General features: G+C 43.7%; 2 protein-coding genes across 3 annotated transcripts; one reads left to right on the forward strand and one right to left on the reverse strand.

Moving 5' to 3' along the window:
• Nucleotides 1-1311: 1311 nt before the first annotated feature.
• Nucleotides 1312-6284, reverse strand: LOC106570389 (uncharacterized). Its single transcript, XM_045694838.2, has 2 exons — nucleotides 5829-6284; nucleotides 1312-5693 (listed from the first exon to the last, which is right to left on the reverse strand). Exons 1-2 carry the CDS (start codon nucleotides 5861-5863, stop codon nucleotides 3071-3073), a joined length of 2658 nt encoding a protein of 885 aa, XP_045550794.1. The 5' UTR covers nucleotides 5864-6284; the 3' UTR covers nucleotides 1312-3070.
• A 9298-nt stretch (nucleotides 6285-15582) lies between these two features.
• oscp1a (organic solute carrier partner 1a) lies at nucleotides 15583-24559 on the forward strand. 2 transcript variants are annotated; one of them, XM_014142593.3, is made up of 11 exons: nucleotides 15583-15878; nucleotides 16670-16699; nucleotides 17072-17226; nucleotides 20286-20453; nucleotides 21688-21768; nucleotides 21909-22012; nucleotides 22446-22574; nucleotides 22707-22761; nucleotides 23223-23365; nucleotides 23502-23562; nucleotides 23941-24559. In XM_014142593.3, exons 1-11 carry the CDS (start codon nucleotides 15767-15769, stop codon nucleotides 24076-24078), a joined length of 1176 nt encoding a protein of 391 aa, XP_013998068.1. In that variant the 5' UTR covers nucleotides 15583-15766; the 3' UTR covers nucleotides 24079-24559. The 2 variants fall into 2 exon arrangements, with proteins under 2 accessions (XP_013998068.1, XP_013998069.1); XM_014142594.3 differs by lacking the exon at nucleotides 16670-16699.
• The last annotated feature ends 23 nt before the right edge of the window (nucleotides 24560-24582 follow it).

A 24582-nucleotide genomic window follows, 5' to 3' on the forward strand; every position in this document is an offset into this window, starting at 1 on the left:
CCAGCAAAGCACCCCCAAACCATCACACCTCTTCCTCCATACTTCACGGTGGGAACCACACATGCAGAGATCATGCATTCACCTGCTCTGGGTCTCACAAAGACACGGCGGTTGGAACCAAAAATCTCAAATTTGGATCGAATCAACAAACAGTGGTCGAAAAAGTACCCCATTTTCCTACCTTAATAGAAAGTTACTCAAGTAAAAGTGAAAGTCACCCAGTAAAATACTTATTGAGTAAAAGTCTAAAAGTGTTTGGTTTTAAATATACTTAAGTATCAAAAGTAAAGTATAAATCATTTCAAATCCTTATATTAACCAAAGCAGATGGCACCATTTTCTTGTTTTTAAAGTGTATGTATAGCCAGGGGCACACTCCAACACTCAGACATTATTTACAGAAGATGCAATTGTGTTTAGTGAGTCCGCCAGGCCAGAGGCAGTAGGGACGACCACGTGTTCTGTTGATAAGTGCGTGAATTTGACACTGTTCCGGTCCTGCTAAGCATTCAAAATGTAACAAGTACTTTTGGTTGTCAGGGAAAATGTATGGAGTAAAAAGTATAGTATTTTCTTTAGGAATGTAGTGAAGTAAAGGTTGTCAAAAATATCGATACCCCAAAAAATGACTTAAGTAGTATTTTTACTTAAGTACTTCACACCACTGTCAACAAACTAATTTAATCGGGTAACAATTAAACATAATCATGTAACAATTAACTCATTAGGATATGGGGTGCCACGAGAGCGGTGGTTACATCCATAAAACAGTCAATGTATTAAATCATAAACTTTTGTCATATCATCATTCTGAACAGTCGTAACCTTGTTGGATCTGCAAAAACCCCAATCTTAGTCATGATTCATCCTGTAATCGAACCCACAAATGCTGATGCTCCAGATACTCAACTAGTCTGAAGAAGGCCAGTTCTATTGCTTCTTTAATCAGAACAAAAGTTTTCAGCTGTGTTAACATAATTGTAAAAGTGTTTTCTAATGATCAATTAGCCTTTTAAAATGATAAACTTGGATTAGCTAACACAACGTGCCATTGGAACACAGGAGTGATGGTTGCTGATAATGGGCCTCTGTACGCCTATTTAGATATTCCATAAAGAGTCTGCCGTTTCCAGCTACAATAGTCATTTACAACATTAACAATGTCTACACTGTATTTCGGATCAATTTGATGTTATTTTAATGGACAAAAAAAGTAGCTTTTATTTAAAAAACAAGGACATTTCTAAGTGTCCCAACACTTTTGAAGAGTAGTTTGTATGTATGTATGTATGTATGTGTGTGTGTGTGTGTGTGTGTGTATGTTGTGTGTGTGTGTGTGTGTGTGTGTGTGTGTGTGTGTGTGTGTGTGTGTGTGTGTGTGTGTGTGTGTGTGTGTGTGTGTGTGTGTGTGTGTGTGTGTGTGTGTGTGTGTGTGTGTGTGTGTGTGTGTGTGTGTGTGTGTGTGTGTGTGTGTGTATGTGTGTATGTGTGTATGTATGTATGTATGTATGTATGTATGTATGTATGTATGTATGTATGTATGTATGTATGTGTGTATGTGTGTATATGTAATTTTTGGGTCTCTCCAGAGATGTTCGATCGGGTTCAAGACCGGGCTCTGGCTGGGCCACTCAAGAACATTCAGAGACTAGTCCCAAAGCCACTCCTGCGTTGTCTTGGCTGTGTGCTCAGGGTTGTTGTTTCTGAAGGCACCTTCTAAAGGCCAAATCTACACTGGAGTTGCTTGCCAAGAAGACAGTGGCCGAGTTACATTTTTTACTTAAATCTACTTGAAAAATCTAAGGCAAGACTGGAAAATTGTTGTCTAGCAATGATCAACAACCAATTTGACAAAGCTTGAAGAATTCTGAAAAGAATAATGGCAAATGTTGCAAAATCCAGGTGTGGAAAGCTCTTAGAGACTTACCCATAAAGACTCACAGCTGTAATCGCTGCCAAGATGCTTCTAAAAAGTATTGACTTAGTGGTGTGAATACTTATGTAAATTAGATATTTCTGTATTTCATGGAAGCCTGGGTGGGAGGGAAGGATTTGGAACCATGGTGAAAAAAATATATATAACTTTTTATTACTATTATGTTATATTAGATTAATGCTCTGCCATAAGTGACTATCCTTTTTTCTCTTTCATTTTTTGAATTCTAAGCCATCTTGGAACACATCAGTTTGGACAGGCGCCATGATTCTAGTCTTTTTTTCACTGGTTGGTCTTTTGACCAATCTGATCAGCTCTGAGAAATATCTGATGTGAAAATGTCTGGTATAGTTGGTCTGGGGATCCATTGGTGGAAGGAATATCAGAATTGGGTTACCTATGTAAACGCAGCCTTTGTATCTTACTATTTATGTTGACATTATACGTTGTTTTAGATATATTTTTTGAAGCAGCTCTTCTACATATATATTATTGAAAGAATTTTTTTAGAAAACATTGTAAACTGAAAGGTTACATGCATACATTTATAAGAGGGTGTAAGTGATCGCCTTAGGGACTTGAAATAATTTACATGTCCAGATGAATCACCATCAAAACAAGCAGTAATATGCATTGTAACCTGTAGGTGTCACTGTGGGTTTAGATACAGGTTTCTGAAAGGCCCTTTACTATTTTATTAAAGTATTGATGGGAAACACCCTCAGACAGATCTCAGCACAGATGGGTTAATTTTAAAGTAACTATCAGATTTGTATATTCCAACTGCAACATGGAATAGTTGGTCTTTCCTATTTAAACATGCAGTTAATATACAAAATACCACATACTAGTAGACAATTGTTTTACTGTTTGAAGGGAGGATTTGATTTTGTATTTATTGTTGTAAGGTTTTAGATGTGATTCTTCTTTACTGAGGTTAATTGGACAATAATTGTGTTTTTTTAATCTCTTCAATGTTTATCATAGCATCTCTTCTTCCTTGGTTATTCCATTAGGCTCCTCGGGCTCCCCTGGGGGTTCAGGCCCAGGTTCTGCTGGTTCAGGCTCTGCTGGTTCAGGCTCTGCTGGTTCAGGCTCTGCTGGTTCAGGCTCTGCTGGTTAAGCCTCTGCTGGTTAAGCCTCTGCTGGTTCTGGCTCTGCTGGTTCAGGCTCTGCTGGCTCGTGCTCTACTGGTCCTGGCTCTGCTGGTTCAGGCTTTACTGGTTCAGGCTCTTCTGCTGGCTGAGGCTCTGCTGGTTCAGGCTCTGCTGGTTCAGGCTGTACTGGTTCAGGTCCTGCTGGTTCAGCCTCTGCTGGCTCAGCCTCTGCTGGTTCAGGCTCTTCTGCTGGTTCTGCAAGCTGGGGCTCTGCTGGTTCAGCCTCCGCTGGCTCTGGCTCTACTGGTTCAGGCTCTGCTGGTTCAGGCTCTACTGGTTCAGGCTCTTCTGCTGGCTGAGACTCTGCTGGTTTAGGCTCAGCTGGCTCTACTGGTTCAGGCTCTGCTGGTTCAGCCTCTGCTGGCTCTGGCTCTACTGGTTCAGGCTCTGCTGGTTCAGGCTCTACTGGTTCAGGCTCTACTGGTTCAGGCTCTACTGGCTCAGGTCCTGCTGGCTCAGATTCTGCTGGTTCAGGCTTGGCTGGTTCAGCCTCTGCTGGCTCTGGCTCTGCTGGTTCAGGCTCTGCTGGTTCAGGCTCTGCTAATGGCTGAGACTCTGCTGGTTCAGCCTCTGCTGGCTCTGGCTCTGCTGGTTCAGGCTCTGCTGGTTCAGGCTCTGCTGGTTCATCCTCTGCTGGCTCTGGCTCTGCTGGTTCAGTATCTGCTGGCTCTGGCTCTACTGGTTCAGGCTCTGCTGGTTCAGGCTCTTCTACTGGCTGAGTTTCTGCTGGTTCGGGCTCTGCTGGTTCGGGCTCTGCTGGTTCAGGCGCTGCTGTTTCAGGCTGTGCCGGTTCAGGCTGTACTGGTTCAGGCTCTTCGGCTGGCTGAGGCTTTGCAGGTTCCAGCTCTACTGGTTCAGGCTGTTCTGGTTGTTCAGATGAACCACTTCCTGGCTTTCTGTTTATCTCAATGATGTTCTGGATGAGGTTTGGACTGGGAAAGTCCATGCTGATTACTCCCAAGCAGTCTGGTTTGTTAGAGCCTGTTTGTAGTTCAACTATGAGCTTATTGAGCTGACCATTAACCACTTTGGCCACAGTTTTAGGGCCTTTGAAAATGGCTGTGGCGGAGGAATCGGTCAGTGCCAATGCATGACCACAATTCTCTTCAGCTTCTTTCAGATGTTTTGTGATTTTCTTCATCTTGTTTTCAACGTCTTTGAATGTGTCGTCGCCTGTAACAAAGGTGTCATGGTTAAGTGTTCCAACATTGAAATTGGTACTCTGCACGAAGATGATCTTCCCCCTTGCTTCTTGCATTTTGGGGACAAATATCTTTGTCCATACTCTATCTTCAGAATTCTCAATCAATGTTTTGATACATTTTCCAGCTTTTTTCATGCTCATTCCTTGCAGTGTCACTCTCAAAAGCACAGACTCACTTCCATGTTTGTCCAAGAACTCCCATAGAATGTTCAGCACCTCATGGAACTTGGTGTGCATTAAATGCCCATCCCTGACATCAAGGATGTTGTGGAATATACTGGCCTCTACACGTATATCGAAGTACCGCAATCCTGCTTTCAGCTGGTTCTCCAAGGTCCAAGCCTGACACTGTATAAGTGGTCCACCGTACAGAGTTAGGCTCTCATGAGTTCCGGGGATAGTAACAGCTGAAAGGAGTTTGTCATCAGGTATAGACTCCATCCACATTTCCTTATAAGAGTTTTCATTAAGTGTTGAATCGTCACTAAAACCTGTATGTTCAGGCTCTGCTGGTGCAGGCTCTGCTGGTTCAGGCTCTTCTGGGTGCTCAGATGAACCACTCCCTGGTTTTCCATTGACCCCAATGATGTTATGGATGAGGTCTGGACTGGGGAAGTCCATGCTGATTACCCCCAAGCAGTCTGGTTTGTTAGAGCCTTTTTGTAGTTCAACTATGAGCTTATTAAGCTGACCATTAACCACTTTGGCCACAGTTTTAGGGCCTTTGAAAATGGCTGTGGCGGAGGAATCGGTCAGTGCCAATGCATGACCACAATTCTCTTCAGCTTCTTTCAGATGTTTTATGATCTTCTTCATCTTGTTTTCAATGTCTTTGAATGTGTCGTCGCCTGTGACAAAAGTGTCATGGTTAAGTGTTCCAACATTGAAATTGGTACTCTGCACGAAGATGATCTTCCCCCTTGCTTCTTGCATTTTGGGGACAAATATCTTTGTCCATACTCTATCTTCAGAATTCTCAATCAATGTTTTGATACATTTTCCAGCTTTTTTCATGCTCATTCCTTGCAGTGTCACTCTCAAAAGCACAGACTCACTTCCATGTTTGTCCAAGAACTCCCATAGAATGTTCAGCACCTCATGGAACTTGGTGTGCATTAAATGCCCATTCGTGACATCAAGGATGTTGTGGAACATACTGGCCTCTACACGTATATCAAAGTACCGCAATCCTGCTTTCAGCTGGTTCTCCAAGGTCCAAGCCTGACACTGTATAAGTGGTCCACCGTACAGAGTTAGGCTCTCATGAGTTCCGGGGATAGTAACAGCTGAAAGGAGTTTGTCATCAGGTATAGACTCCATCCACTTTTCCTTATAAGAGTTTTCATTAAGTGTTGAGTCGTCACTAAAACCTGAACCACGAGCAGTTGTGAAAATCCTAAAAGGGAAGAGACATAACATCACATTTTTGTCAACCTACATTAACTAAATGATCATGTAATTTTGCTTTCTATGAATAACTCCAGTACCATGTGGCAAACGAGCCTAATGCAAGCAAATAACTCTTACTTACAAAGAGAGAAGACATAGGCATAGAGGGAAGCCCATGGTTGTAGTATTTCCAATGAAGCCAATCTGGGAATGAAAAGAGTGGATGCACTTGTCCCATGAACTGTATAGTAATGACACACACAATACAAAAAGTGAACTTACAAAACTTTTTAATAACAATATCCCATGTTAAAATCCAAGCTGTATCCTATTCAAAAGCTATGTTACAAATACTGCTCAGTAATTTTCAATCAGCCAATTAGTCCATGATATATACTGAGTGTACAAAATATTAGGAACATCTCCTAATATTGAGTTGCACCCTCTTTTGCCCTCAGAACAGCCTCAATTCGTCAGGGCATGGACTACAAGGTGTCAAGTGTTCCACAGGGATCATGTTTACTCCAATGCTTCCCAAAGTTGTGTCAAGTTGAACCATTCTTGACACACATGGGAAACTGTTGAGCGTGAAAACCCCAGCAGCGTTACAGTTCTTGACACACTCAAACCGGTGCGCCTGGCACCTATTACCATACCCCGTTCAAAGGCACTTAAATATTTTGTCTTGCCCATTTACCTTGTGAATGGCACACATACATATTCCATGTCTCAATTGTCTCAGGTTAAAGAAGGATGTTTATTCCTTGTCTCCTCCCCTTCATCTAAACTGATTGAAGTGGATTTAACAGGTGACATCAACAAGGGAACATAGCTTTCACCTGGATTCACCTAATGTTTTGTACACTCAGTGTATATATATTATAATTTTTTGTCCATGATATTTCCTTACCTCTACAGGTGTTTTAGAGTCTTCTAATCCCCCAGTTTGTATCAAAGGTTGACAATGATCCTGTTCGTGGAACTGTCTATTGGATAACTGACTGTAAGAACCACACCCACACTGCTCTGTGGCTCACAAATGTACATAAAAGATATTAGGAATTTGCATCTTTCACTGTACCTGTCCTAAGTCACACACTAATACATCCCATGATACTGTACTGCAATAAGTTAATATTGATTCCAAAGAATGCATAAAAGATGACGATGAGAGAGTTGTGGGACAATATGGCCTTGAAATGGTTCCTTTTAGCAATACAGAAACATGATGAGTAGACACAATAATTAAACTGTAATGTTTGAGTGCTGATCTTCCCTTTGATGATCATGGAAATACAAGCCAGTCATAAATGGGAGTATTTTCATATTGTAACACAGCCATCAGTGGCATGAAAGAAGCTATTCATTGCAACGTTTGATTTCAGGTTATACAACTTTTCAGGTCATTCCTAACTCCTCAACAACATGTACCAACCATGCTTACATTCAACTTTTATTTTATATTTCGAATAGTCACTATTTATAAGCAACAGGTTTTTTTAGGTTATGAGATGAGATGTCCTGTCAAAAAAGTATCTCAGTGGACAAATTTGTTTCAAAGTGTCACGGGGGTCTGGGCGGGGGCTACGACCCGCACCGGAGCCGCCACCGACACTAGGCACCCCCCTACCCTCCCCATTTGTATTCAGGTTTTGCGGCCGGAGTCCGCACCTTTGGGGGGGTACTGTCACGCTCTGACCATAGAGAGCCCTTGGTTCTCTATGGTGTTTAGGTCAGAGCGTGACTAGGGGGGTGTTCTAGTCATTGTATTTCTATGTTGGTGAGTTGTATGGTTCCCAATTAGAGGCAGCTGGTAATCGTTGCCTCTAATTGGGGATCATATTTAGGTAACCTTTTTTCCCACCTATGTTTTGTGGGATATTGTTTTGAGTGAGTGCATGTAGCACTACGGTACTTCACGGTCGTTGTTTGTTTCTTGGTTTGTTTAAGTTTCACAGTAATAAAAGATGTGGAACTATACGCACACTGCGCTTTGGTCCCGTCCTTTTGAAGAACGTGACAGAATATCCCACCCAGCAAGGACCAAGCAGCATGTTCATGAGGTAAAGGAGTTTTGGACATGGGAGGAGATTATGGGAGGACATGAGACCCTTCCTTGGCGGGAGTCGCAGAGGACGCAGGAAGGACAGCGACGACGCTGGGGACCGCGGCCACAGAAACCCCAAGATTGTTTTGGGGGGGGGTGGTCGACTGAGCAGCGGGGAGTGCCAGAGCCCTCCTGGGAGTCGATGGAACAGTGTGAGGAAGGATACCGGAGAGAGGGGTTAGCTAGGAGTATGCGGCAACGCAGGCGTTTGGAGGAGCGTGTCATCAGTCCGGTGAAACCTGTGCCGGCTCCACGCACCAGGCCTCCAGTGCGCCTCCCCAGTCCGGTACGTCCTGTGCCTGCTCCCCGCACTCGCCCTGAAGTGTGTGTCACCAGTCCGGTGCCACCTGTGCTGGCTCCACGCACCAGGCCTCCAGTGCGCCTCCCCAGCCCGGTACGTCCTGTGCCGGCTCCACGCACTAGGCCTCCAGTGCGCCTCTACAGCCCGGAACCTCCAGCGACAGTTTACAGTCCGGAGCTTCCAGCGACGGTATACATTCCGGAGCTTCCAGCGACGGGTCAACGGCCCGGAGCCTCAAGCGACGGTCAACGGCCCGGAGCCTCAAGCGACGGTCAACGGCCCGGAGCCTCCAGCGACGGTCAACGGCCCGGAGCCTCCAGCGACGGTCAACGGCCCGGAGCCTCCAGCGACGGTCAACGGCCCGGAGCCTCCAGCGACGGTCAATGGCCCGGAGAGTCCAGGCACGGTGTCCAGTCCCGCTCCATGGCAGGAGCCTTCCTCTGCGCCGTGTGCCCAGTCCAGGCACGGTGTCCAGTCCCGCTCCATGGCAGGAGCCTTCCTCTGCGCCGGTGCCCAGTCCAGGCACGGTGTCCAGTCCCGCTCCATGGCAGGAGCCTTCCTCTGCGCCGGTGCCCAGTCCAGGCACGGTGTCCAGTCCCGCTCCATGGCAGGAGCCTTCCTCTACGCCGGGGCCCAGTCCCCTCACTGCGTCCAGTTCCGCTCCAGGGCCGGAGTCTTCCTCTGCGCCAGTGCCCAGTCCAGGCACGGCATCCAACCCAGCTACATGGCCGGAGCCCTCCTCTGCGCCGGTGCCCAGTCCAGGCACGGCATCCAGTACCGCTCCAAGGCCGGAGCCTTCCTCTGCGCCAGTGCCCAGTCCAGGCACGGCGTTCAGCCCGGCGCCATGGCCAGATCCGGGATCTGGGCGGGGGCTACGACCCGCACCGGAGCCGCCACCGACACTAGGCACCCCCCCTACCCTCCCCAGAGTGTTTAGGCTGAGGCAAGACTGCACTACAAGGTGGAATTCAACATTTTATATGTTGAAGTGGTTTCTTGAGTCAAAGGATGCCATCATCTCTACCCTGGCCATTGTCAATGCACCTGTTGATGCTCTGACCCAAGAGGAATGGGAGGTGGTGGAGGAGGTGTGCAGAGTCCTGGAACCCTTTGAGCAGGTCACTGTGGAGATCAGTGGAGAGAGGTACAGTAAGCAGTTATTACTACATCATTATTTAATCTAGTATTATATATGTATATGAGCAGTAGATGAGAATGTAGTATCAGTAGACAAAACATGAACCTGAACTAATAAGTTTCTCTTCTCTCTTTTCAGCTATGTGACAGCCTAAAAAACGATACTCCTGTGTAAGGGTCTGCAGCAAATCACAGCCAGCCGCCAGAGAGAAGCAAATGTAACCGCAGGACATGTGACAGAGTTGACACCCTATGTTCATCAATGAACAGATTGTTCCACATAATGGAATATAATCACGTGCTATCAGAAACCGCTGCACTTGACCCCAGGTTTAAGAAGTTAGCCTTCAGTGATGCCAGAGCGATTGATGAGGCTCTTCAAATAATAACCTCAGTAGCAGGGAGGGACAGCCCCAGCAGTCAGCTGGCTCAGGCACCAGGGCAACAGGAAGAAGAGGGATCAGATGGAGCAGAAGCACCAGCAGTAGTGCTACAAACGTCTGCTGTTTGGATGCTGTTTGATGAGAGAGCAACTGGGGATGCAGTACGAAGGAATCTCTCAGCAGATGCCATAATGGAGGCCCGATCTTATTTGGAGGAGCCCCTCCATTCCCTCTGAGATGGTCTTCTCGAAAACGGGACAAATAATTACTGAAAGAAGAAACTATATCAGCCCCTCGAAAGTGAGGCAGCTTGCAATTCTGGATGCAAATCTCTCATAAAAGCAAAATATGGTCAGCGTTGCTGTGTGCTGCTGGTTATAACATGGCAATAAAGAAGAGAGAGAAAAGAGGGACCAGTTTAATGTTTTAAGTGGGATGCTGCAGTTTTGCACATTATTTATTTTTCTTTGATATGGTGCAATATTCTAATATTATGTTGTTCAGATTGTATTCGTTTTGAATTGTTACATTTATATGCACTTTGTTTACATACATTAAAAAAGTTATACTTTAAATGCACATGTGTAATAGCATCCTTATTTTTTACATTTATTTCAATTTGAGGGATGCTGCAGTTTTGCAAATTGTTATTCATTTTCCTTTGATATGGTGCAATATTCTATTATGCTGTTCAGATTGAATTCGTTTTGAATGGATAGATTTATATGCACTTTGTTTATATACTGTAACGATCCTGGGTTTACAAGCACGGATATCGACTCTGCCGCTCGAGCATCCTTTTGAGGCACAGTCGATAGCGCGCTGGACTTCGGGCTAGAAGGTCGATGGTTCGAGACCTGCTCCCTGCTTGTTTCATTACATTGTCGTTAGAAGGACCTTGCATCCACGACAGTGCGTGTGCTTGGCCGGTGAGCGCGTTCCTATAAGAAGTAGCAAGCTATCGCGAGGACGCGCTCTTTGAAAGGAGGGAGTAGCGCGCTGGACTTTGGGCTAAGTCGAGGGTTCGAGACCTGGGGCCTGTTGCACAAAAGTAGAATTAAGACATCCGGGATAAATGACTCAGCTGAGCTCAATGAAGCCAAAACATGTGCGTCCAGGCTTAATTGGTTGCACAAAGACCAAGCCAGGATGAGCAGACACGGATTCATTAAGCCAGGTGAAACCAATCCTGGATAGGTGCGCGCTCACGGCTCACTCAAATAGACCCCGCCACAGATCACAGATTAACTGATTTACCATGGCAACTAGAGCCGCGTACTTTTCCCCGTCGGAAGCACAAATCCTCATGGAGGCATACGAGGAGGTAAAATATATAATTAAGAAGAAAGGCAACACCGCCACAGTGATAAAGCAAAGAGAAAAAGCGTGGCAAAGTATTGCAGACCGCCTGAATGCGTAAGTAGTGCACAATTACACAGTCACCGCTCCGCTGAAACATCACAATTACAATTCAAATATTTAATTCACATCTCCAAAAATGCAGTTGTACTGTAATTATGAAACGGTTAAATTTTTAATTGAAATGCACTGCAGATATGAGTGAAATTGTGTAAAGTAACTCCATCACACTGTATAAAGCTATGATAGATTTTTTGATATTTTTACTGAAAACAAGACAAAAATACCAAGTAATTTTTTGCAGTGTGACTCCATTAAATGTGTGTGTGTGTGTGTGTGTGTGTGTGTGTGTGTGTGTGTAGATTAAACATGAACGGGCCAAAACGGACATGGCAGCAGGTCAAAATCAAATACAAGAACATTCTGCAGAATGGTATGGTCCCTGACTAATATTTAACAAAGCACAAGCATATATTGTACCCAGAAGGTGCCTGCTCACACATTGTCTGTACTGTTTTAGCAGTGAAAAAGAATACCCACAGACAAGGCACGGGTGGTGGGTCACCAAAGGCTGACCTTACCCCAGCAGAGGACATGGCCTTGGAGCTAAATAAAGGCAGGCCCGTCTTAGAGGGGATCCCTGGGGGGAAAGAGACGAGCATAGGTTCCTCCCAAGATGCCACCCGCTTCATTCAAGGTATGTCCTTCCATCTCTACATGGGATACAACCACATTCATATTGAATCAATTTGGACTGTCTGACTTTGGTTTACCTATTGCCTTGCAGTGTCTGGCAGCACTGTGTTCCTGTTAGAGCCACCAGCACAAGCACCAGACGATGCTGATCCAGTGAGTACTCCATCAAAGGCATACTGTAGGCCTGGCATGTCTTGTCTACTAGCTTCAATATGAATCCGATTAAATGTGATAGGGTGAAGGCCCCAGTGCAGCAGCAACAGCACATGATGGAGACGATGATGAGGAGGAGACCATCTCTCTGGATTCCAGAAGGCATGAGGTATCATGTTAAGACTGTGAAAGTACTATTTACTCTACAATGGTGAGGAGTCCTCATCAAAATCAAAAAATCTAATTTCTTTTACAGGACCCAGATGCTATACAGTGGGAAAACCAGCCTGGCAACATAGTGCGTATTAATAAAAGGACACCACATCCTGCCAAATTCCAGCTGCGCTAATTGTATTGTGTTCACAGAGCTCACAAGCTATCAGAAAGTTGTATGGCAACCACCTCCGGCGCCAAATAGAACTGGCAGACATAGACATTCAGTACAAGAAGAAAAAGATGGAAAATCTTGCACTGGAGTCCGAAATAAAAAAGAGGACAATTAGGAAACTGGACCTTGAAATAAAAAAACTTGAGAGGGAGGTGAGATATGCCTTCAATGTACACTGTATGCTAACTGTAACACAAATGTATTAATCATTATTTTTCTTTCCTCCCCCAGCTCCAAGAAGATGACACAGCTCAAAATAAAAATTAGGTATATTCTCGTAAAGTCAAGTGAGCCATGACATATGAGCTCTTATTGTGAGCACACAGGACGGTGGCATCTTTCTAAGGTTTTTTTTATTTTCCCAGCAATCAGTACAACCAAGTCATCGTTATAAGGCATCGCCCTCTTTTGCCCACCCCCCCAGCACCAGGTGTGGCCACTAGCCTATATGAAGGCCCAAAATTATGTGTTCCTTTCTGCTCTGACAATGGCATGCCCATTCGTGCGAGATGTGGTGGATGAAGAAGCACTTGTGCTGAGGAGAGCCTTCAGGCGAGAAAGGGTCTTCAGGGACCGGTTGGACCCACTGGCCTTCCCTGATGACCATCTATATGAAAGATACAGGTTTTCTGCAGATGGCATCAGGTATCTATGCAGACTACTGGGTCCCAGGATTAAGCACCGCACTGCACGGAGCCATGCACTGAGTGTGGAGCAAATGGTTTGTGTGGCCTTGCGCTTTTTTTCTAGTGGAGCCTTCCTGTACTCAGTGGGGGATGCAGAACAGCTGAACAAGGCCACAATTTGCCGCACAATAAGGAGTGTGTGTCTGGCTATCAAAGCATTAGCAGATGTCTTCATCTCCTTCCCTGGCCACAGAAGACTCTGTGACATCAAAGAGGAGTTCTATAGGATTGCAGGTAAGAGGATCTACAAATTACAGGACAACTGTTAACACATAGTAGGATACTCATTACTTTGTGTGACAGGTTTCCCCAATGTCATTGGTGCAGTGGACTGCACACACATAAGGATAAAAGCCCCCTCAGGTGCCCATGAGGCCGATTTTGTGAATAGGAAATCCTTTCACAGCATTAATGTTCAGGTGAACATAACTTTTTGATATTGTCCATTGACGAACACTCTGCATTGCCAGTGATGTGCATTGATTGGTGTAATATTCCTCATCTTATGATTTCAGATGGTCTGCAATGCTGACTGTGTGATCAGCAATGTTGTGGCAAAATGGCCTGGCTCAGTCCATGACTCCAGAATCTTTCGGGCCTCTGAAATCTATCAGTGCCTATCACAAGGTAAGCCACACAACCCCTATTTATAACCATCATGGCTGTGTCAAGAATATCACTGTGTTTATGAGGTAGTAATGATGAGATTTTGTGTTGACAGGTGAATTCTCTGGTGTGCTGCTGGGAGACAGGGGGTATGGCTGCCAGCCTTTTCTCCTGACACCTTTCACAGACCCCCAGGAAGCACAGCAGGCCTACAACCATGCCCATGCCAGGACCAGGGCCAGAGTTGAAATGACCTTTGGCCTCCTGAAGGCACGCTTTCACTGCCTTCACAAATTAAGGGTCAGCCCTGTTAGGGCATGTGATATTACTGTGGCTTGTGCTGTCCTCCACAATGTGGCCTGCCTGAGGAAGGAGAGGGCCCCCAGAGTGCCACCAGCCATGGACTGGGACAATCCGGCAATCTTCCCTGATGACGACAGTGGTCGGCTGCTGAGGGACCAATATGTGTTGAATTATTTTAGTTAGTATGTGTGCTTTCAATTTTGGTTAAATATGTCCTGCGGTGGCAGAGGAATTGGGTTTTTTTTGGGTTCGTTTTTTTACGAATTTGGCCTCTTATGATGTTTGTGCGGTATACTGTGTGTAATACAAGGCTGCAGGGAGGCTACTGCATCCATTCATTTGTCTGTTCAGTTGATGTGTATGGATTTGTCCTGCATTTATTTTAGTGTGCAGACATGCAGGGTGTGTTATATACAGACCTTTGAATGTGTATGTATCATTTTGTATAATATGCTTGGATTCTGTGCTTTCCATCTTGTAGTCACTGTGACTTCAGTTTCGAAAGGAGCTGATGGTTTACCTGCTTTGTTTTGTCCTTATTCAATAAAGGAACATAATGTTACACATTGTGTTTTTATATTCATATGGAATGTGTATTTTGTTTATATGACAGAGTACTAGGGCCACACTGAAGAAAAAGGATAAAGTCATAAATTTATGAGGCTGGTTCTTTCTGCAGAAAAGCTACATATTGTTTTTACAGTTTTGATACTTATGACAATGTGATACTTAATATTCTGGCACATCAGCATGTCTTTGTTTATGAAACCATACTGAAGTACAATTTCACGAAATGCCCCACATCTGTCATTTTAACAACTGTCCTCCTTTAAAACAACCGGTTACAATATTATTACTTGTGTTTTTTTCCCCTCTGTGGCCCTAATATTCTATCATTTTATATATAGCCTTATAGTCTATGGGAAACTGTAAATTATCTAATGATAGCAACATAATCTAAAAATTATTTTTTATCCAAAATCATTGAAATTAATGATCACAAACGTTTAAATAATGACAGTGGGTCTAGTTATGTGATAACAATGTATAGTGAGCAGTGAAATAACTATTGGTTTCCATTTGTGGTGACTGCTGACTGACATTAGGGATGAGATTAAATAGATCCTGGAATTTAGCCTGGTCTGGAGCAGGCTAGCTCCACAGAATAAATCTCCATGGTAATTTATACCATAACATATCCTCCTGCCCCCTATCCATCTTTAGTGCAACCGGATTACGGATCAATTGAGCCAGGATCACCAAGATATCCTGGCTTAATCCCTTATCCTAGTTTTGTGCAACAGGCCCCTGCTCCCTGCCTGTTTCATTACAATACATAAAAAATATATAATTTAAATGCAAATGTTTAATAGCATTAATTTTCATAACAAATTAATGCATTTTTAAATACATTGTGGTTAAGGTAGAGTATGATTTCATTTAATAATTTCATTCGAATTGTTTTAACACCAATCATAGTCAAACTATCGCAAACTGTTTGACTTTAAAAAATACCAAAACATATTTTTTTAAAGAGCCGTTTGGGAGCCAAAACAGTCGGCTCTTTTTGGTGAGCTGAGCCGAACGAGCCGGCTCACTGAAAAGAGCCGGAATGCCCATCACTACTGGAAAGATAGAGGTTGGTCTATGATGCGGTTCAACAATTTGTCTGATTGGTTGTGTTCTGCTGTGCCACGTGACTTTGAGCGAATCAACTAGCCACCTGTCATGCGCACCTGTTGCACTTGTCCACTTTGTGATTGCAGAGCGGAGCAGAGGTTGAAGAACCCAGCGACTAACTGTTAGCTGGTCTAGGCTAATTTAAACGGTCTATTTGAGCCTTTTGACATTATACATTTACTACAAGGTTAGCAGATAAAGGTAGTTATCCACAGTCTCAGTACAGCACGGCCCACCAATACAGCAAGTGAGCTAGCTAGTTAATCCTCTGGTTCTACAAGATGTCTATGAGAACACTTCCTCTAGTTTTTATTAACCTCGGCGGAGAAATGCTCTATATTCTGGACCAACGTCTTCAAGCTCAGAATACCGCCGATGATAATACACAGAAAGGTAGTCTGTAACTAGATTAGCATAGCTAGCTACTGAAGGCATGTTAGCTGCGCACACAGTAGGCTCCCAATTAATCCTAACCCTTTCTAATTAGCCTAACTAGTTAGATGACTAACCTCAGTCACACATGAATAGGGGAAACCGATTCATCTGGGCCAGGGGTAGACAGCCCTGGTCCTGGAGTGCCACTTCATGTTTTGATTTAACCAACCTGGAAGACCAGGTGTTGAATTCAGGCAATCATTTAACTGATCAATTGGCTCAGTTGGTCAGGTGTGGTGCCTAGTTGAAACTAAATCCTGCAGTACCTGCGGCACTCCAGGAACAGGGTTGCCTACCCCCGATCTGGGCAATTCTATGGTAACGGAGTGATGCTGAGACACAGATTGTTTGCTTTAAAATGTATGTCAAACAAAAACCAATGATCGCAAAATTAAACAAACAATAAAGCACTATGCACAATGACTACTGTTAAAAATTTCAACAGAAAATTTTACAAAAACACACTGACTTGAAGAACAGTGCAGATGTAAAGTTTGGTAACAGAATGACTTTGTGCTGTCATTTTGTTACCAAACTTTGCATCTGCACAGTTCAAGTAAAAAAAAAAGTCTCAGCATCACTCTGTTACCATGTCACTCTGTTACTTTGCCAATCTTTAAATGTGTGAGTTAATTGCAAGTATCTTTTGGTGTAGTAGCGGTTTGAATTTAACCATCTTTTTTCCCCCCTCAACATATATTTTTGCCCTCCTTGACATATGTATTTCCCTAAACATCACTTTATTGCAGGTGTATGGTCAGATGGCGACAGAAAAAGAGGTATCTTCCTAGCCAGTCAGATCCCTCTCCCCATGTATCCTAGCTGTAGCCTATATCCTGTACTACTGTACTATTAGGTCCAATACATTAGTGAAAAATGGGACTGGTTCAGAAAGCTTGTTATACAAGACAGCACTGCAATTATATGATGTTCAACAATCTTATATTGGGCATGTGTTGAATTTATAAAATTAATTATTGCTGTCACATTTGCAACATTTTTGGATTCCTTTCTGTACCTCCATTTTATCACCTTTATTTTGTATCACCTAAAATGCATTCATAACCAAATTGTTTGACTTTTTTAACGTTTTTGTTTTGTTCAAGTCCTTCATAAATTAACTGTTTCTGTCTGTCCTATCATGTCTATAGTTATGAATGACATCATAGCCACCATGTTCAGTAAGGCCTTTATGGAGGAACTGCTGAAGCCTCAGGACCTCTACAGTAATAGGGCTTTGAGAACAGTGCTAACACGACTAGCCCATGCCTCCATCATGAGGCTCAACCCCGCCAGCATGGATAGGGTAGGCAACATACAGTAGACTAGAGGCCCTAATTCGAATAATCCAAGCTTAGAAATGACTTGATTATTTAAAGCCTCCATGTAGTCTGTTTACTGTAAACCATCACTGTATGCTTAATAAATCACTTTCTTTCATGAAAATAACTAAAAATATATTTTTTTGCCAATGAATTTACATACACAGCCCTGATTGGCGGATTGAATCAACCCTACCTGCTTACCCCTTCAAAGTAGGAGGATACATATGCAAATAAAAGATGACTGGTCATTGGTCAGAATAATCAGATCAGATTGTGATGTCAGATTGTGATGCCATCCCACCTGAGCAGGCTGAAATTCTAGGAATTCTTTTCAAAAAGCTCTTGCACTAAAGGGCATTATCATCATTTTCACAATTTCAGAGTGTTACGTCAACCTCATAGGGTGAAGAAGAAGGGAAAAAAGGGAAAATACGTTTTTGACTGTACTGCCCCTTTCAATCTGCCCCTTTAAATCAGCTGTGTAGTGCTAGGGGGAAAACTAAAGCTGTGTTCGAATACCCATACTAACATACTGTATACTATACTTAATGAGTATATACTACATACTATATTAGTTAATTTTAGTATACTATAAACGAACGGTATCGTTTCAGTTGAGCGTACTAGAGCTTCGCCTGTCTACTGGAAGTTGATACTGTTGCTATGAAACCTCTTGCTAGCTTGTTAGCATAACAAATGACTAGCTAAACATTTTATGATTTCGGTTGTGTTCGTAAATTCAATCCGGAGTGCATGAGTGCGCTCTGGGCGTTTGTAAATCTAGAGTGTTGTCAGATTCTGTTCATAAATTCGGAGCGTTCAGAGCGCACACTGGATGCTCTGGCCGAGGGTTGATCCGAGCTTTCAACGGCAGTCAAGCACCCAAGCTAACTGGCTAACATTGGCTAGCTACTTCCAGACACAAATGAGACTGAGAACACCTCACTCTGACCATTTTACTCACCCTAGCAGAGCTGGTTAGGCTGTTTTCATGTTGTCTAATGCGTTGATGACTAACTGTGCTGCTGGCAACAATTTAATTATGATTTTTTTTGCTGACGTTTACTGACACCGGCCACATTCAATTTGTTAGCTACGCTATCCTTACGAACCGCATAGCATTACAGCAGTAGGTACCGATATGTTAGCTAACGTTAGCTACCTAACGTTAGTTGGCTACTAATACGTTGAACTTGCCAGGCAGTATTATTAGCTATATGCTATCTAACTAACTACCCATCGTTTATTGACTTGATTATTCACATCATTCTACTCCAATTTCAGAGCACTCTCACCCACAATAACTGATGAATTTACGAACACTCAACTCTTGCAGTGTTCGTAAATTCATCAGTTATTCTGCATATTTTCCGCCATTTTCTTCAAATCTGAAAACGTGAAGCCACGCCCATTTTCGGAAGAATTGCATTATGGGCCATAAAAGCACGGAAATAGTGTCCACTGCATGTATACTTCGAATTTTGGCGACTTTAGTACGACATCCGGGAACTTTTGGCATACTAACTATATCCGTACTATAACCAATAAGCATACTAAACTCAGCAAAAAAAGAAACGTCTTCTCACTGCAAACTTAACATAAACTGAACAAGTTCCACAGACATGGAATAATGTGTGTCTGAATGAAGGGGGGGTTAAAATCAAAAGTAACAGTCAGTGTCTGGTGTGGCCACCAGCTGCATTAAGTACTGCAGTGCATCTCCTCCTCATGGACTGCACCAGATTTGCCAGTTCTTGCTGTGAGATGTTACCCTACTCTTCCACCAAGGCACCTGCCAGTTCTCTGACATTTCTGGGGGGAATGGCCCTAGCCCTCACCCTCCGATCCAACAGGTCCCAGATATGCTCATTGGGATTGGGTTTGAGATCCGGCCTCTTCGCTGGCCATGGCAGAACACTGACATTCCTGTCTTGCAGGAAATCACGCACAGAACGAGCAGTATGGCTGGTGGTATTGTCATGCTAGAGGGTCATGTCAGGATGAGCCTGCAGGAAGGGTACCACATGAGGGAGGAGGATGTCTTCCCTGTAACGCACAGCGTTGAGATTGCCTGCAATGACAACAAGCTTAGTCCGATGATGCTGTGACACACCGCCCCAAACCATGACGGACCCTCCACTTCCAAATCGATCCCGCTCCAGAGTACAGGCCTCGGTGTAACGCTCATTCCTTCGACGATAAATCGCGAATATGACCATCACCCCTGGTGAGACAAAACCGCGACTCGTCGGTGAAGAGCACTTTTTGCCAGTCCTGTCTGGCCCAGCAACGGTGGGTTTGTGCCCATAGGCAACGTTGTTGCCGGTGATGTCTGGTGAAGACCTGCCTTACAACAGGCCTACAAGCCCTCAGTCCAGCCTCTCTCAGCCTATTGCAGACAGTCTGAGCACTGATGGAGGGATTGTGCATTCCTGGTGTAACTCAGGCAGTTGTTGTTGCCATCCTGTACCTGGCCACATCTGCAGTCCTCATGCCTCCTTGCAGCATGCCTAAGGCACGTTCACGCAGATGAGCTGGGACCCCGGGCATCTTTCTTTTGGTGTTTTTCAGAGTCAGTAGAAAGGCCTCTTTAGTGTCCTAAGTTTTCATAACTGTGACCTTAATTGTCTACCGTCTGTAAGCTGTTAGTGTCTTAACGACTGTTCCACAGGTGCATGTTCATTAATTGTTTATGGTTCATTGAACAAGCATGGGAAACAGTGTTTAAACCCACAATGAAGATCTGTGAAGTTATTTGGATTTTTATTAATTATCTTTGAAAGACAGTGTCCTGAAAAAGGGACGTTTCTTTTTTTGCTGAGTTTATATACTCAATTCACGTCACTAATAGTGAGGTTAGTATGAGTATTCGAACACAGCTTAAATGTGAAACAAAAAAAAACCTTTATCCTCGACCACTAGGCCCGTCAACAGGCCCCTTTCAAATATGAGTAGATTAGAAAATACTGGTCATGCCATCTTATTTTGCATTTAACGTACTGTAATTTGTGTTTTCTTTTTTCTGCTGTTTTCTGTATAGCTTTATGAATTGATGGTGATGGCTTTCAAATACCAACTCCTGCTATGTCCACGTCCCAGAGACCTGCTGATTATTTCATACAATCATATAGATGCCATCCGGGAGTTTGTGAGGGACACCCCCAGTGTTCTCAACCAAGTGGACGAGACACACCGAAAGATCATTGAGGTAGGGGCCTGTCACTGGCACTCTATTCCTTATGTAGTGCACTACTTTTGATGAGGGCCCATATGGCAATTATTTTATTTTTTTACATGTTCGAGTGATCCGTGTACATGCTCGCAACAAAAAGCCATGTAGCAGAGAGCTATACACTGATGTCGGGACCTTGACAAACTTAGCGCTGAGGAAGTGTTGACCATGAGAACACAAGACTGATGGCTATAGCTATACTCAACAAGTATATTATTCCTCTGGCTTATTCTATCTAGCTCTATTTGTGATATTTTACCTTGCCTCTCTAGCTTGCTAGGTAATCAATCTTCTGACACCTGTGATGATGTAGACAATAGCCATCTGATTACATGTTTCCTAACTTGCATGAGATGCATCTGGAGTCAGATATGATCTTATTTACTTCTATGTAAACAAAAAGGTTTCTGATTCGGAACTGCACACACAACTTTTCATGACACGATTGGGAAATGTGTTTATAGGGCTCTGGTCAAAAGTAGTGCAATTTTGTTTTCATAACTGTGACCTTAATTGCCTACCGTTGGGTGCTATTTGGGACGCAGCCTGATTCATTGTGACAGATTACATGCATGTGTAACCGATGTGAAATGGCTAGTTAGTTAGCGGTGGTGCGCGCTAATAGCGTTTCAATCAGTGACGTCACTCGCTCTGAGACTTGAAGTGGTTGTTCCCCTTGCGTTGCGGCCTTTGTGGCGCGATGGGTAACGATGCTTCGGTGGGTGTCAGTTGTTGATGTGTGCAAGGGTCCCTGGTTCGAGCCCGGGTTGGGGCGAAGAGAGGGACGGAACCTACACTGTTACATTGGTGCCGTGACCCGGATCATTGGTTGCTGCGGAAAAGGAGGAGGTCAAAGGGGGGGTGAGTGTAACCGATGTGAAATGGCTAGTTAGTTAGCGGTAGTGCGCGCTAATAGCGTTTCAATCAGTGACGTCACTCGCTCTGAGACTTGAAGTAGGGTTTCCCCTTGCGTTGCGGCCTTTGTGGCGCGATGGGTAACGATGCTTCGGTGGGTGTCAGTTGTTGATGTGTGCAAGGGTCCCTGGTTCGCGCCCGGGTTGGGGCGAAGAGAGGGATGGAACCTACACTGTTACACATGCTTTACCTAAACTACAAAAATATGGCCTTAATCTGCTGTCTTGTCCACATCCTGCTTGTAATGCCAAGCTAAGTCTGATGTACCCTTTTCTACTCTTCCTGTTTGCTAAAGGTGTACACACCCTTGTCTGATGGGGAATTTCAACTCCTCCGACAAACGCTTCTCATATTTCTTCAAGACATGCATGTCAGGGTAAGTCCCTTTTTATCTTTATCGGCTGTTGAAAACAATTTTTTTTCTGTATAAACATTTTAAAAAATCCATACAAATAGTATTTTGACAGATTCTGCTGTTGACAAAAACAAAACAAATATGAATGTTGTCTCTGACAGGTATCACTTTTCCTCAAGGATAAAGTGCAGAATCCAAATGGACGCTTTGCTCTCTCGACCACAGGCCCAGTGCCCCATGGGACAGAAGTCCCGGGGTTAATCAGGTAATCTACTTGGTAATGTGGAGTCGCCAGAAAACTCTAATATCTGGTTTTCAGGGATATAGTATTTTCAACCTAACTTCCATTTCCCCTGAAAACACTGAAGTGGGAACTCCGCTCAGGCATCTTTCTATGGCTGCTACGTTAGGTTAACTTGGCAGTAACGCAACGGAGGTGTTAAACATATTTGAACCGCTAGTTAGCGGATCAACTCTACCTTGTCTCCATGAGTAGTGACTGAGAGGTCATATAGAAATGCATTGTAAAGGCCAAGAGGAATTGTATTGACGGTCATGCATCACATGCTAGTTAGTGGTAGTATTTTGCTAGTCTGTTCCTTTTTTTACTAGTTCCCTTTTAGATGCGTTTCAACCTGAAGACATCAATGTAACCAATCTGAATTCAGGGTTTCATCTCTGACTTCCTGTTATCACAGGATGTTTAATAGCAATGGGAAGGAGTGGAAGAGATGGGAGTTCCCCACTGGAGGCAGTTACACCAGCTCCATCCGAGTGGGCTCCTTTGAGCGGTTTGGAGATAGAGTCATCCGAATTGGGACAAATATGTAAGTAGCTACCTACTCCACCTGGCATGGAGGCTCGACCATTAAAATGGCAAAAAAAATCCTGGAAAGGGAGTTGTAAATCTATATTAGCTATTTGTTTTAAATCGATATGTATCTGTTGAATTCTAACAGGTACAGTGTGACTCAACCAGAAGAAACTCACACATCCAAGAACTACTCTCAAAAGGTAGAACTCTGAACACACTTCATTCCACTTAAAGTGCCCTCATTTTTGTCATCGGGCAGTATGTATCATGCATCTCAAAGTAGGGGTGCTGATTTAGGATCAGTTTAGCTTTTTAGATTACATGGACAGGTAGGACCTGATCCTAGCATGCTTACAAGCACAGTAAAGACTGCCCTCTTGAGGCACTAGCACTTACTGTACATTTGAGTCATTTAGCAGACACTGTTATCCAGAGCAACTTACATTAATCTTTTTACTTTTTCATAATGGTCCACCATGGGAATTGAACCCACAATCCTAGCGTTGCAAGCGCCATGCACTACCAACTGATCCAACCAGGACTTACTCTCCACGGGGGGCAGTAAACCCAAGTAACCCAATGTGCAACCCAAATGGCACCCTATTCCCTATATAGTGCCATTTGGGATGCATACCCACTATATATACTTATTGTTCCACAGGCGAACTCCGAACCCAACCCCCTGGCCAAAGAGGAGCTGAACCTGCTGGCTCGACTGCTGGGTGGAATGAAGGTTCAGAACCGAAACACTGAAACAGGGTTCCGGGTCAACCTCTTTGCCACAGACCAAGAAGAAGAGGAGGCGTGAGTTCTATCTTTCACTACTAGTGCCTTAGTTCTTTGTTTAACAGTGATTGTGATGCATCTTGATCATCTATAATTTGGTTTGATCAGAGCAAGTAATTGGTATGTATGAAGTAATGATCTTTGTCTTCTACAGTGGAGCATCAGGAGGGAATGGGGATCAGTCATTCCAAGTGATTAATATTCAAGCAACACAGGTATGATGGTATTGAGTGATTTCATAGCAATTACACGCACCGAATGCAATCTGCCGTTCATCTGGCGTTTGTTCGCCGCAGTGTGTTTTAGGGACCGTCTGACTGCTGACATTTTCAAGCGTTTCTACATGTAGATCGGTTTGCAAATTACAGCTGGCACTCTGTTCAGAGGTGCTAAGTACTCTCATCAGGCAACCTAGCATCAGACTGATAAACCAAAGATCACTATGTCATTGGTGTGTATTCCTGCTCAGCTCTCTTTTACAATCTCCACTAAACTCCCTTTAAGCTGAACAGCATATCTGTATCAAGCAACAATTGTAGTTCATTATTGTACTGATTATGCATCAAATGAAGTGGGATTTTTTTCCCTCTCAGGATGTGCAAGTCAACACAGAACTGGCTCGGATCGCGGGAGAGTTTACTGGGGTGCCTGAACAGACTGAATTGCCAGAGGGACCAAGCAACAAGGGGGATGACCTGCTGGCCATGATGGATGACCTTATTGAACTATAATGTTGATTATGATGAGGTTTTGGTAGGTAGAGCTGTACAATCAGTATTGTAGTTTGGGTGCCTAATGTTACTGTGGTTATCCACTATACTGGAGCTGGTCAATCAATGCTTACATACACAAACTCAACATTACCTCTTAGGCCCGTTTGTTGGACAAAAGTTGAATCACGTATTACTTTAGTCAATCTTTTCATCCGTCTCGTGGTGCTATTCTGGGTTGTAGATTACATATTATAACTTATTATATTGAGTGCAAAAAGTGAAGTATAAGACTGTAAAAATAAATGAAAATTATTGTAGATATGAAAAGCTGTTATGTTGTACATCTCTGTATATTTGTAATGTAGATGAAGAAAATCTTGTGTATATAGTATGTATGAGTTCTATTTTTTGTATTCGGTGGCACTTCATATTTTGGTAAATTATCTACCAGTCATTGAATATAAGAAGCAGTTGTCTTCAATAAACCAACACTCAAGCATCTTTTTCCACATTTGGATTTTT

Source organism: Salmo salar, chromosome 14 (genome assembly GCF_965601325.2).
Source record: "Salmo salar chromosome 14, fSalSal1, whole genome shotgun sequence".
Lineage (NCBI taxonomy): Eukaryota > Metazoa > Chordata > Actinopteri > Salmoniformes > Salmonidae > Salmo > Salmo salar.

Bases quoted from the DNA above. Each gene is read 5' to 3' on its own strand.
- LOC106570389 (XM_045694838.2), bottom strand. From the start codon at position 5,863: ATGGGCTTCCCTCTATGCCTATGTCTTCTCTCTTT. The intron at 5,694-5,828 runs GTAAGTAAGAGT...CTTCCCTTTTAG, and splicing joins TGCCTATGTCTTCTCTCTTT to GATTTTCACAACTGCTCGTG.
- oscp1a (XM_014142593.3), top strand. From the start codon at position 15,767: ATGTCTATGAGAACACTTCCTCTAGTTTTTATTAACCTCGGCGGAGAA. The intron at 15,879-16,669 runs GTAGTCTGTAAC...ACTTTATTGCAG, and splicing joins CGATGATAATACACAGAAAG to GTGTATGGTCAGATGGCGAC. The intron at 22,013-22,445 runs GTAATCTACTTG...CTGTTATCACAG, and splicing joins GAAGTCCCGGGGTTAATCAG to GATGTTTAATAGCAATGGGA.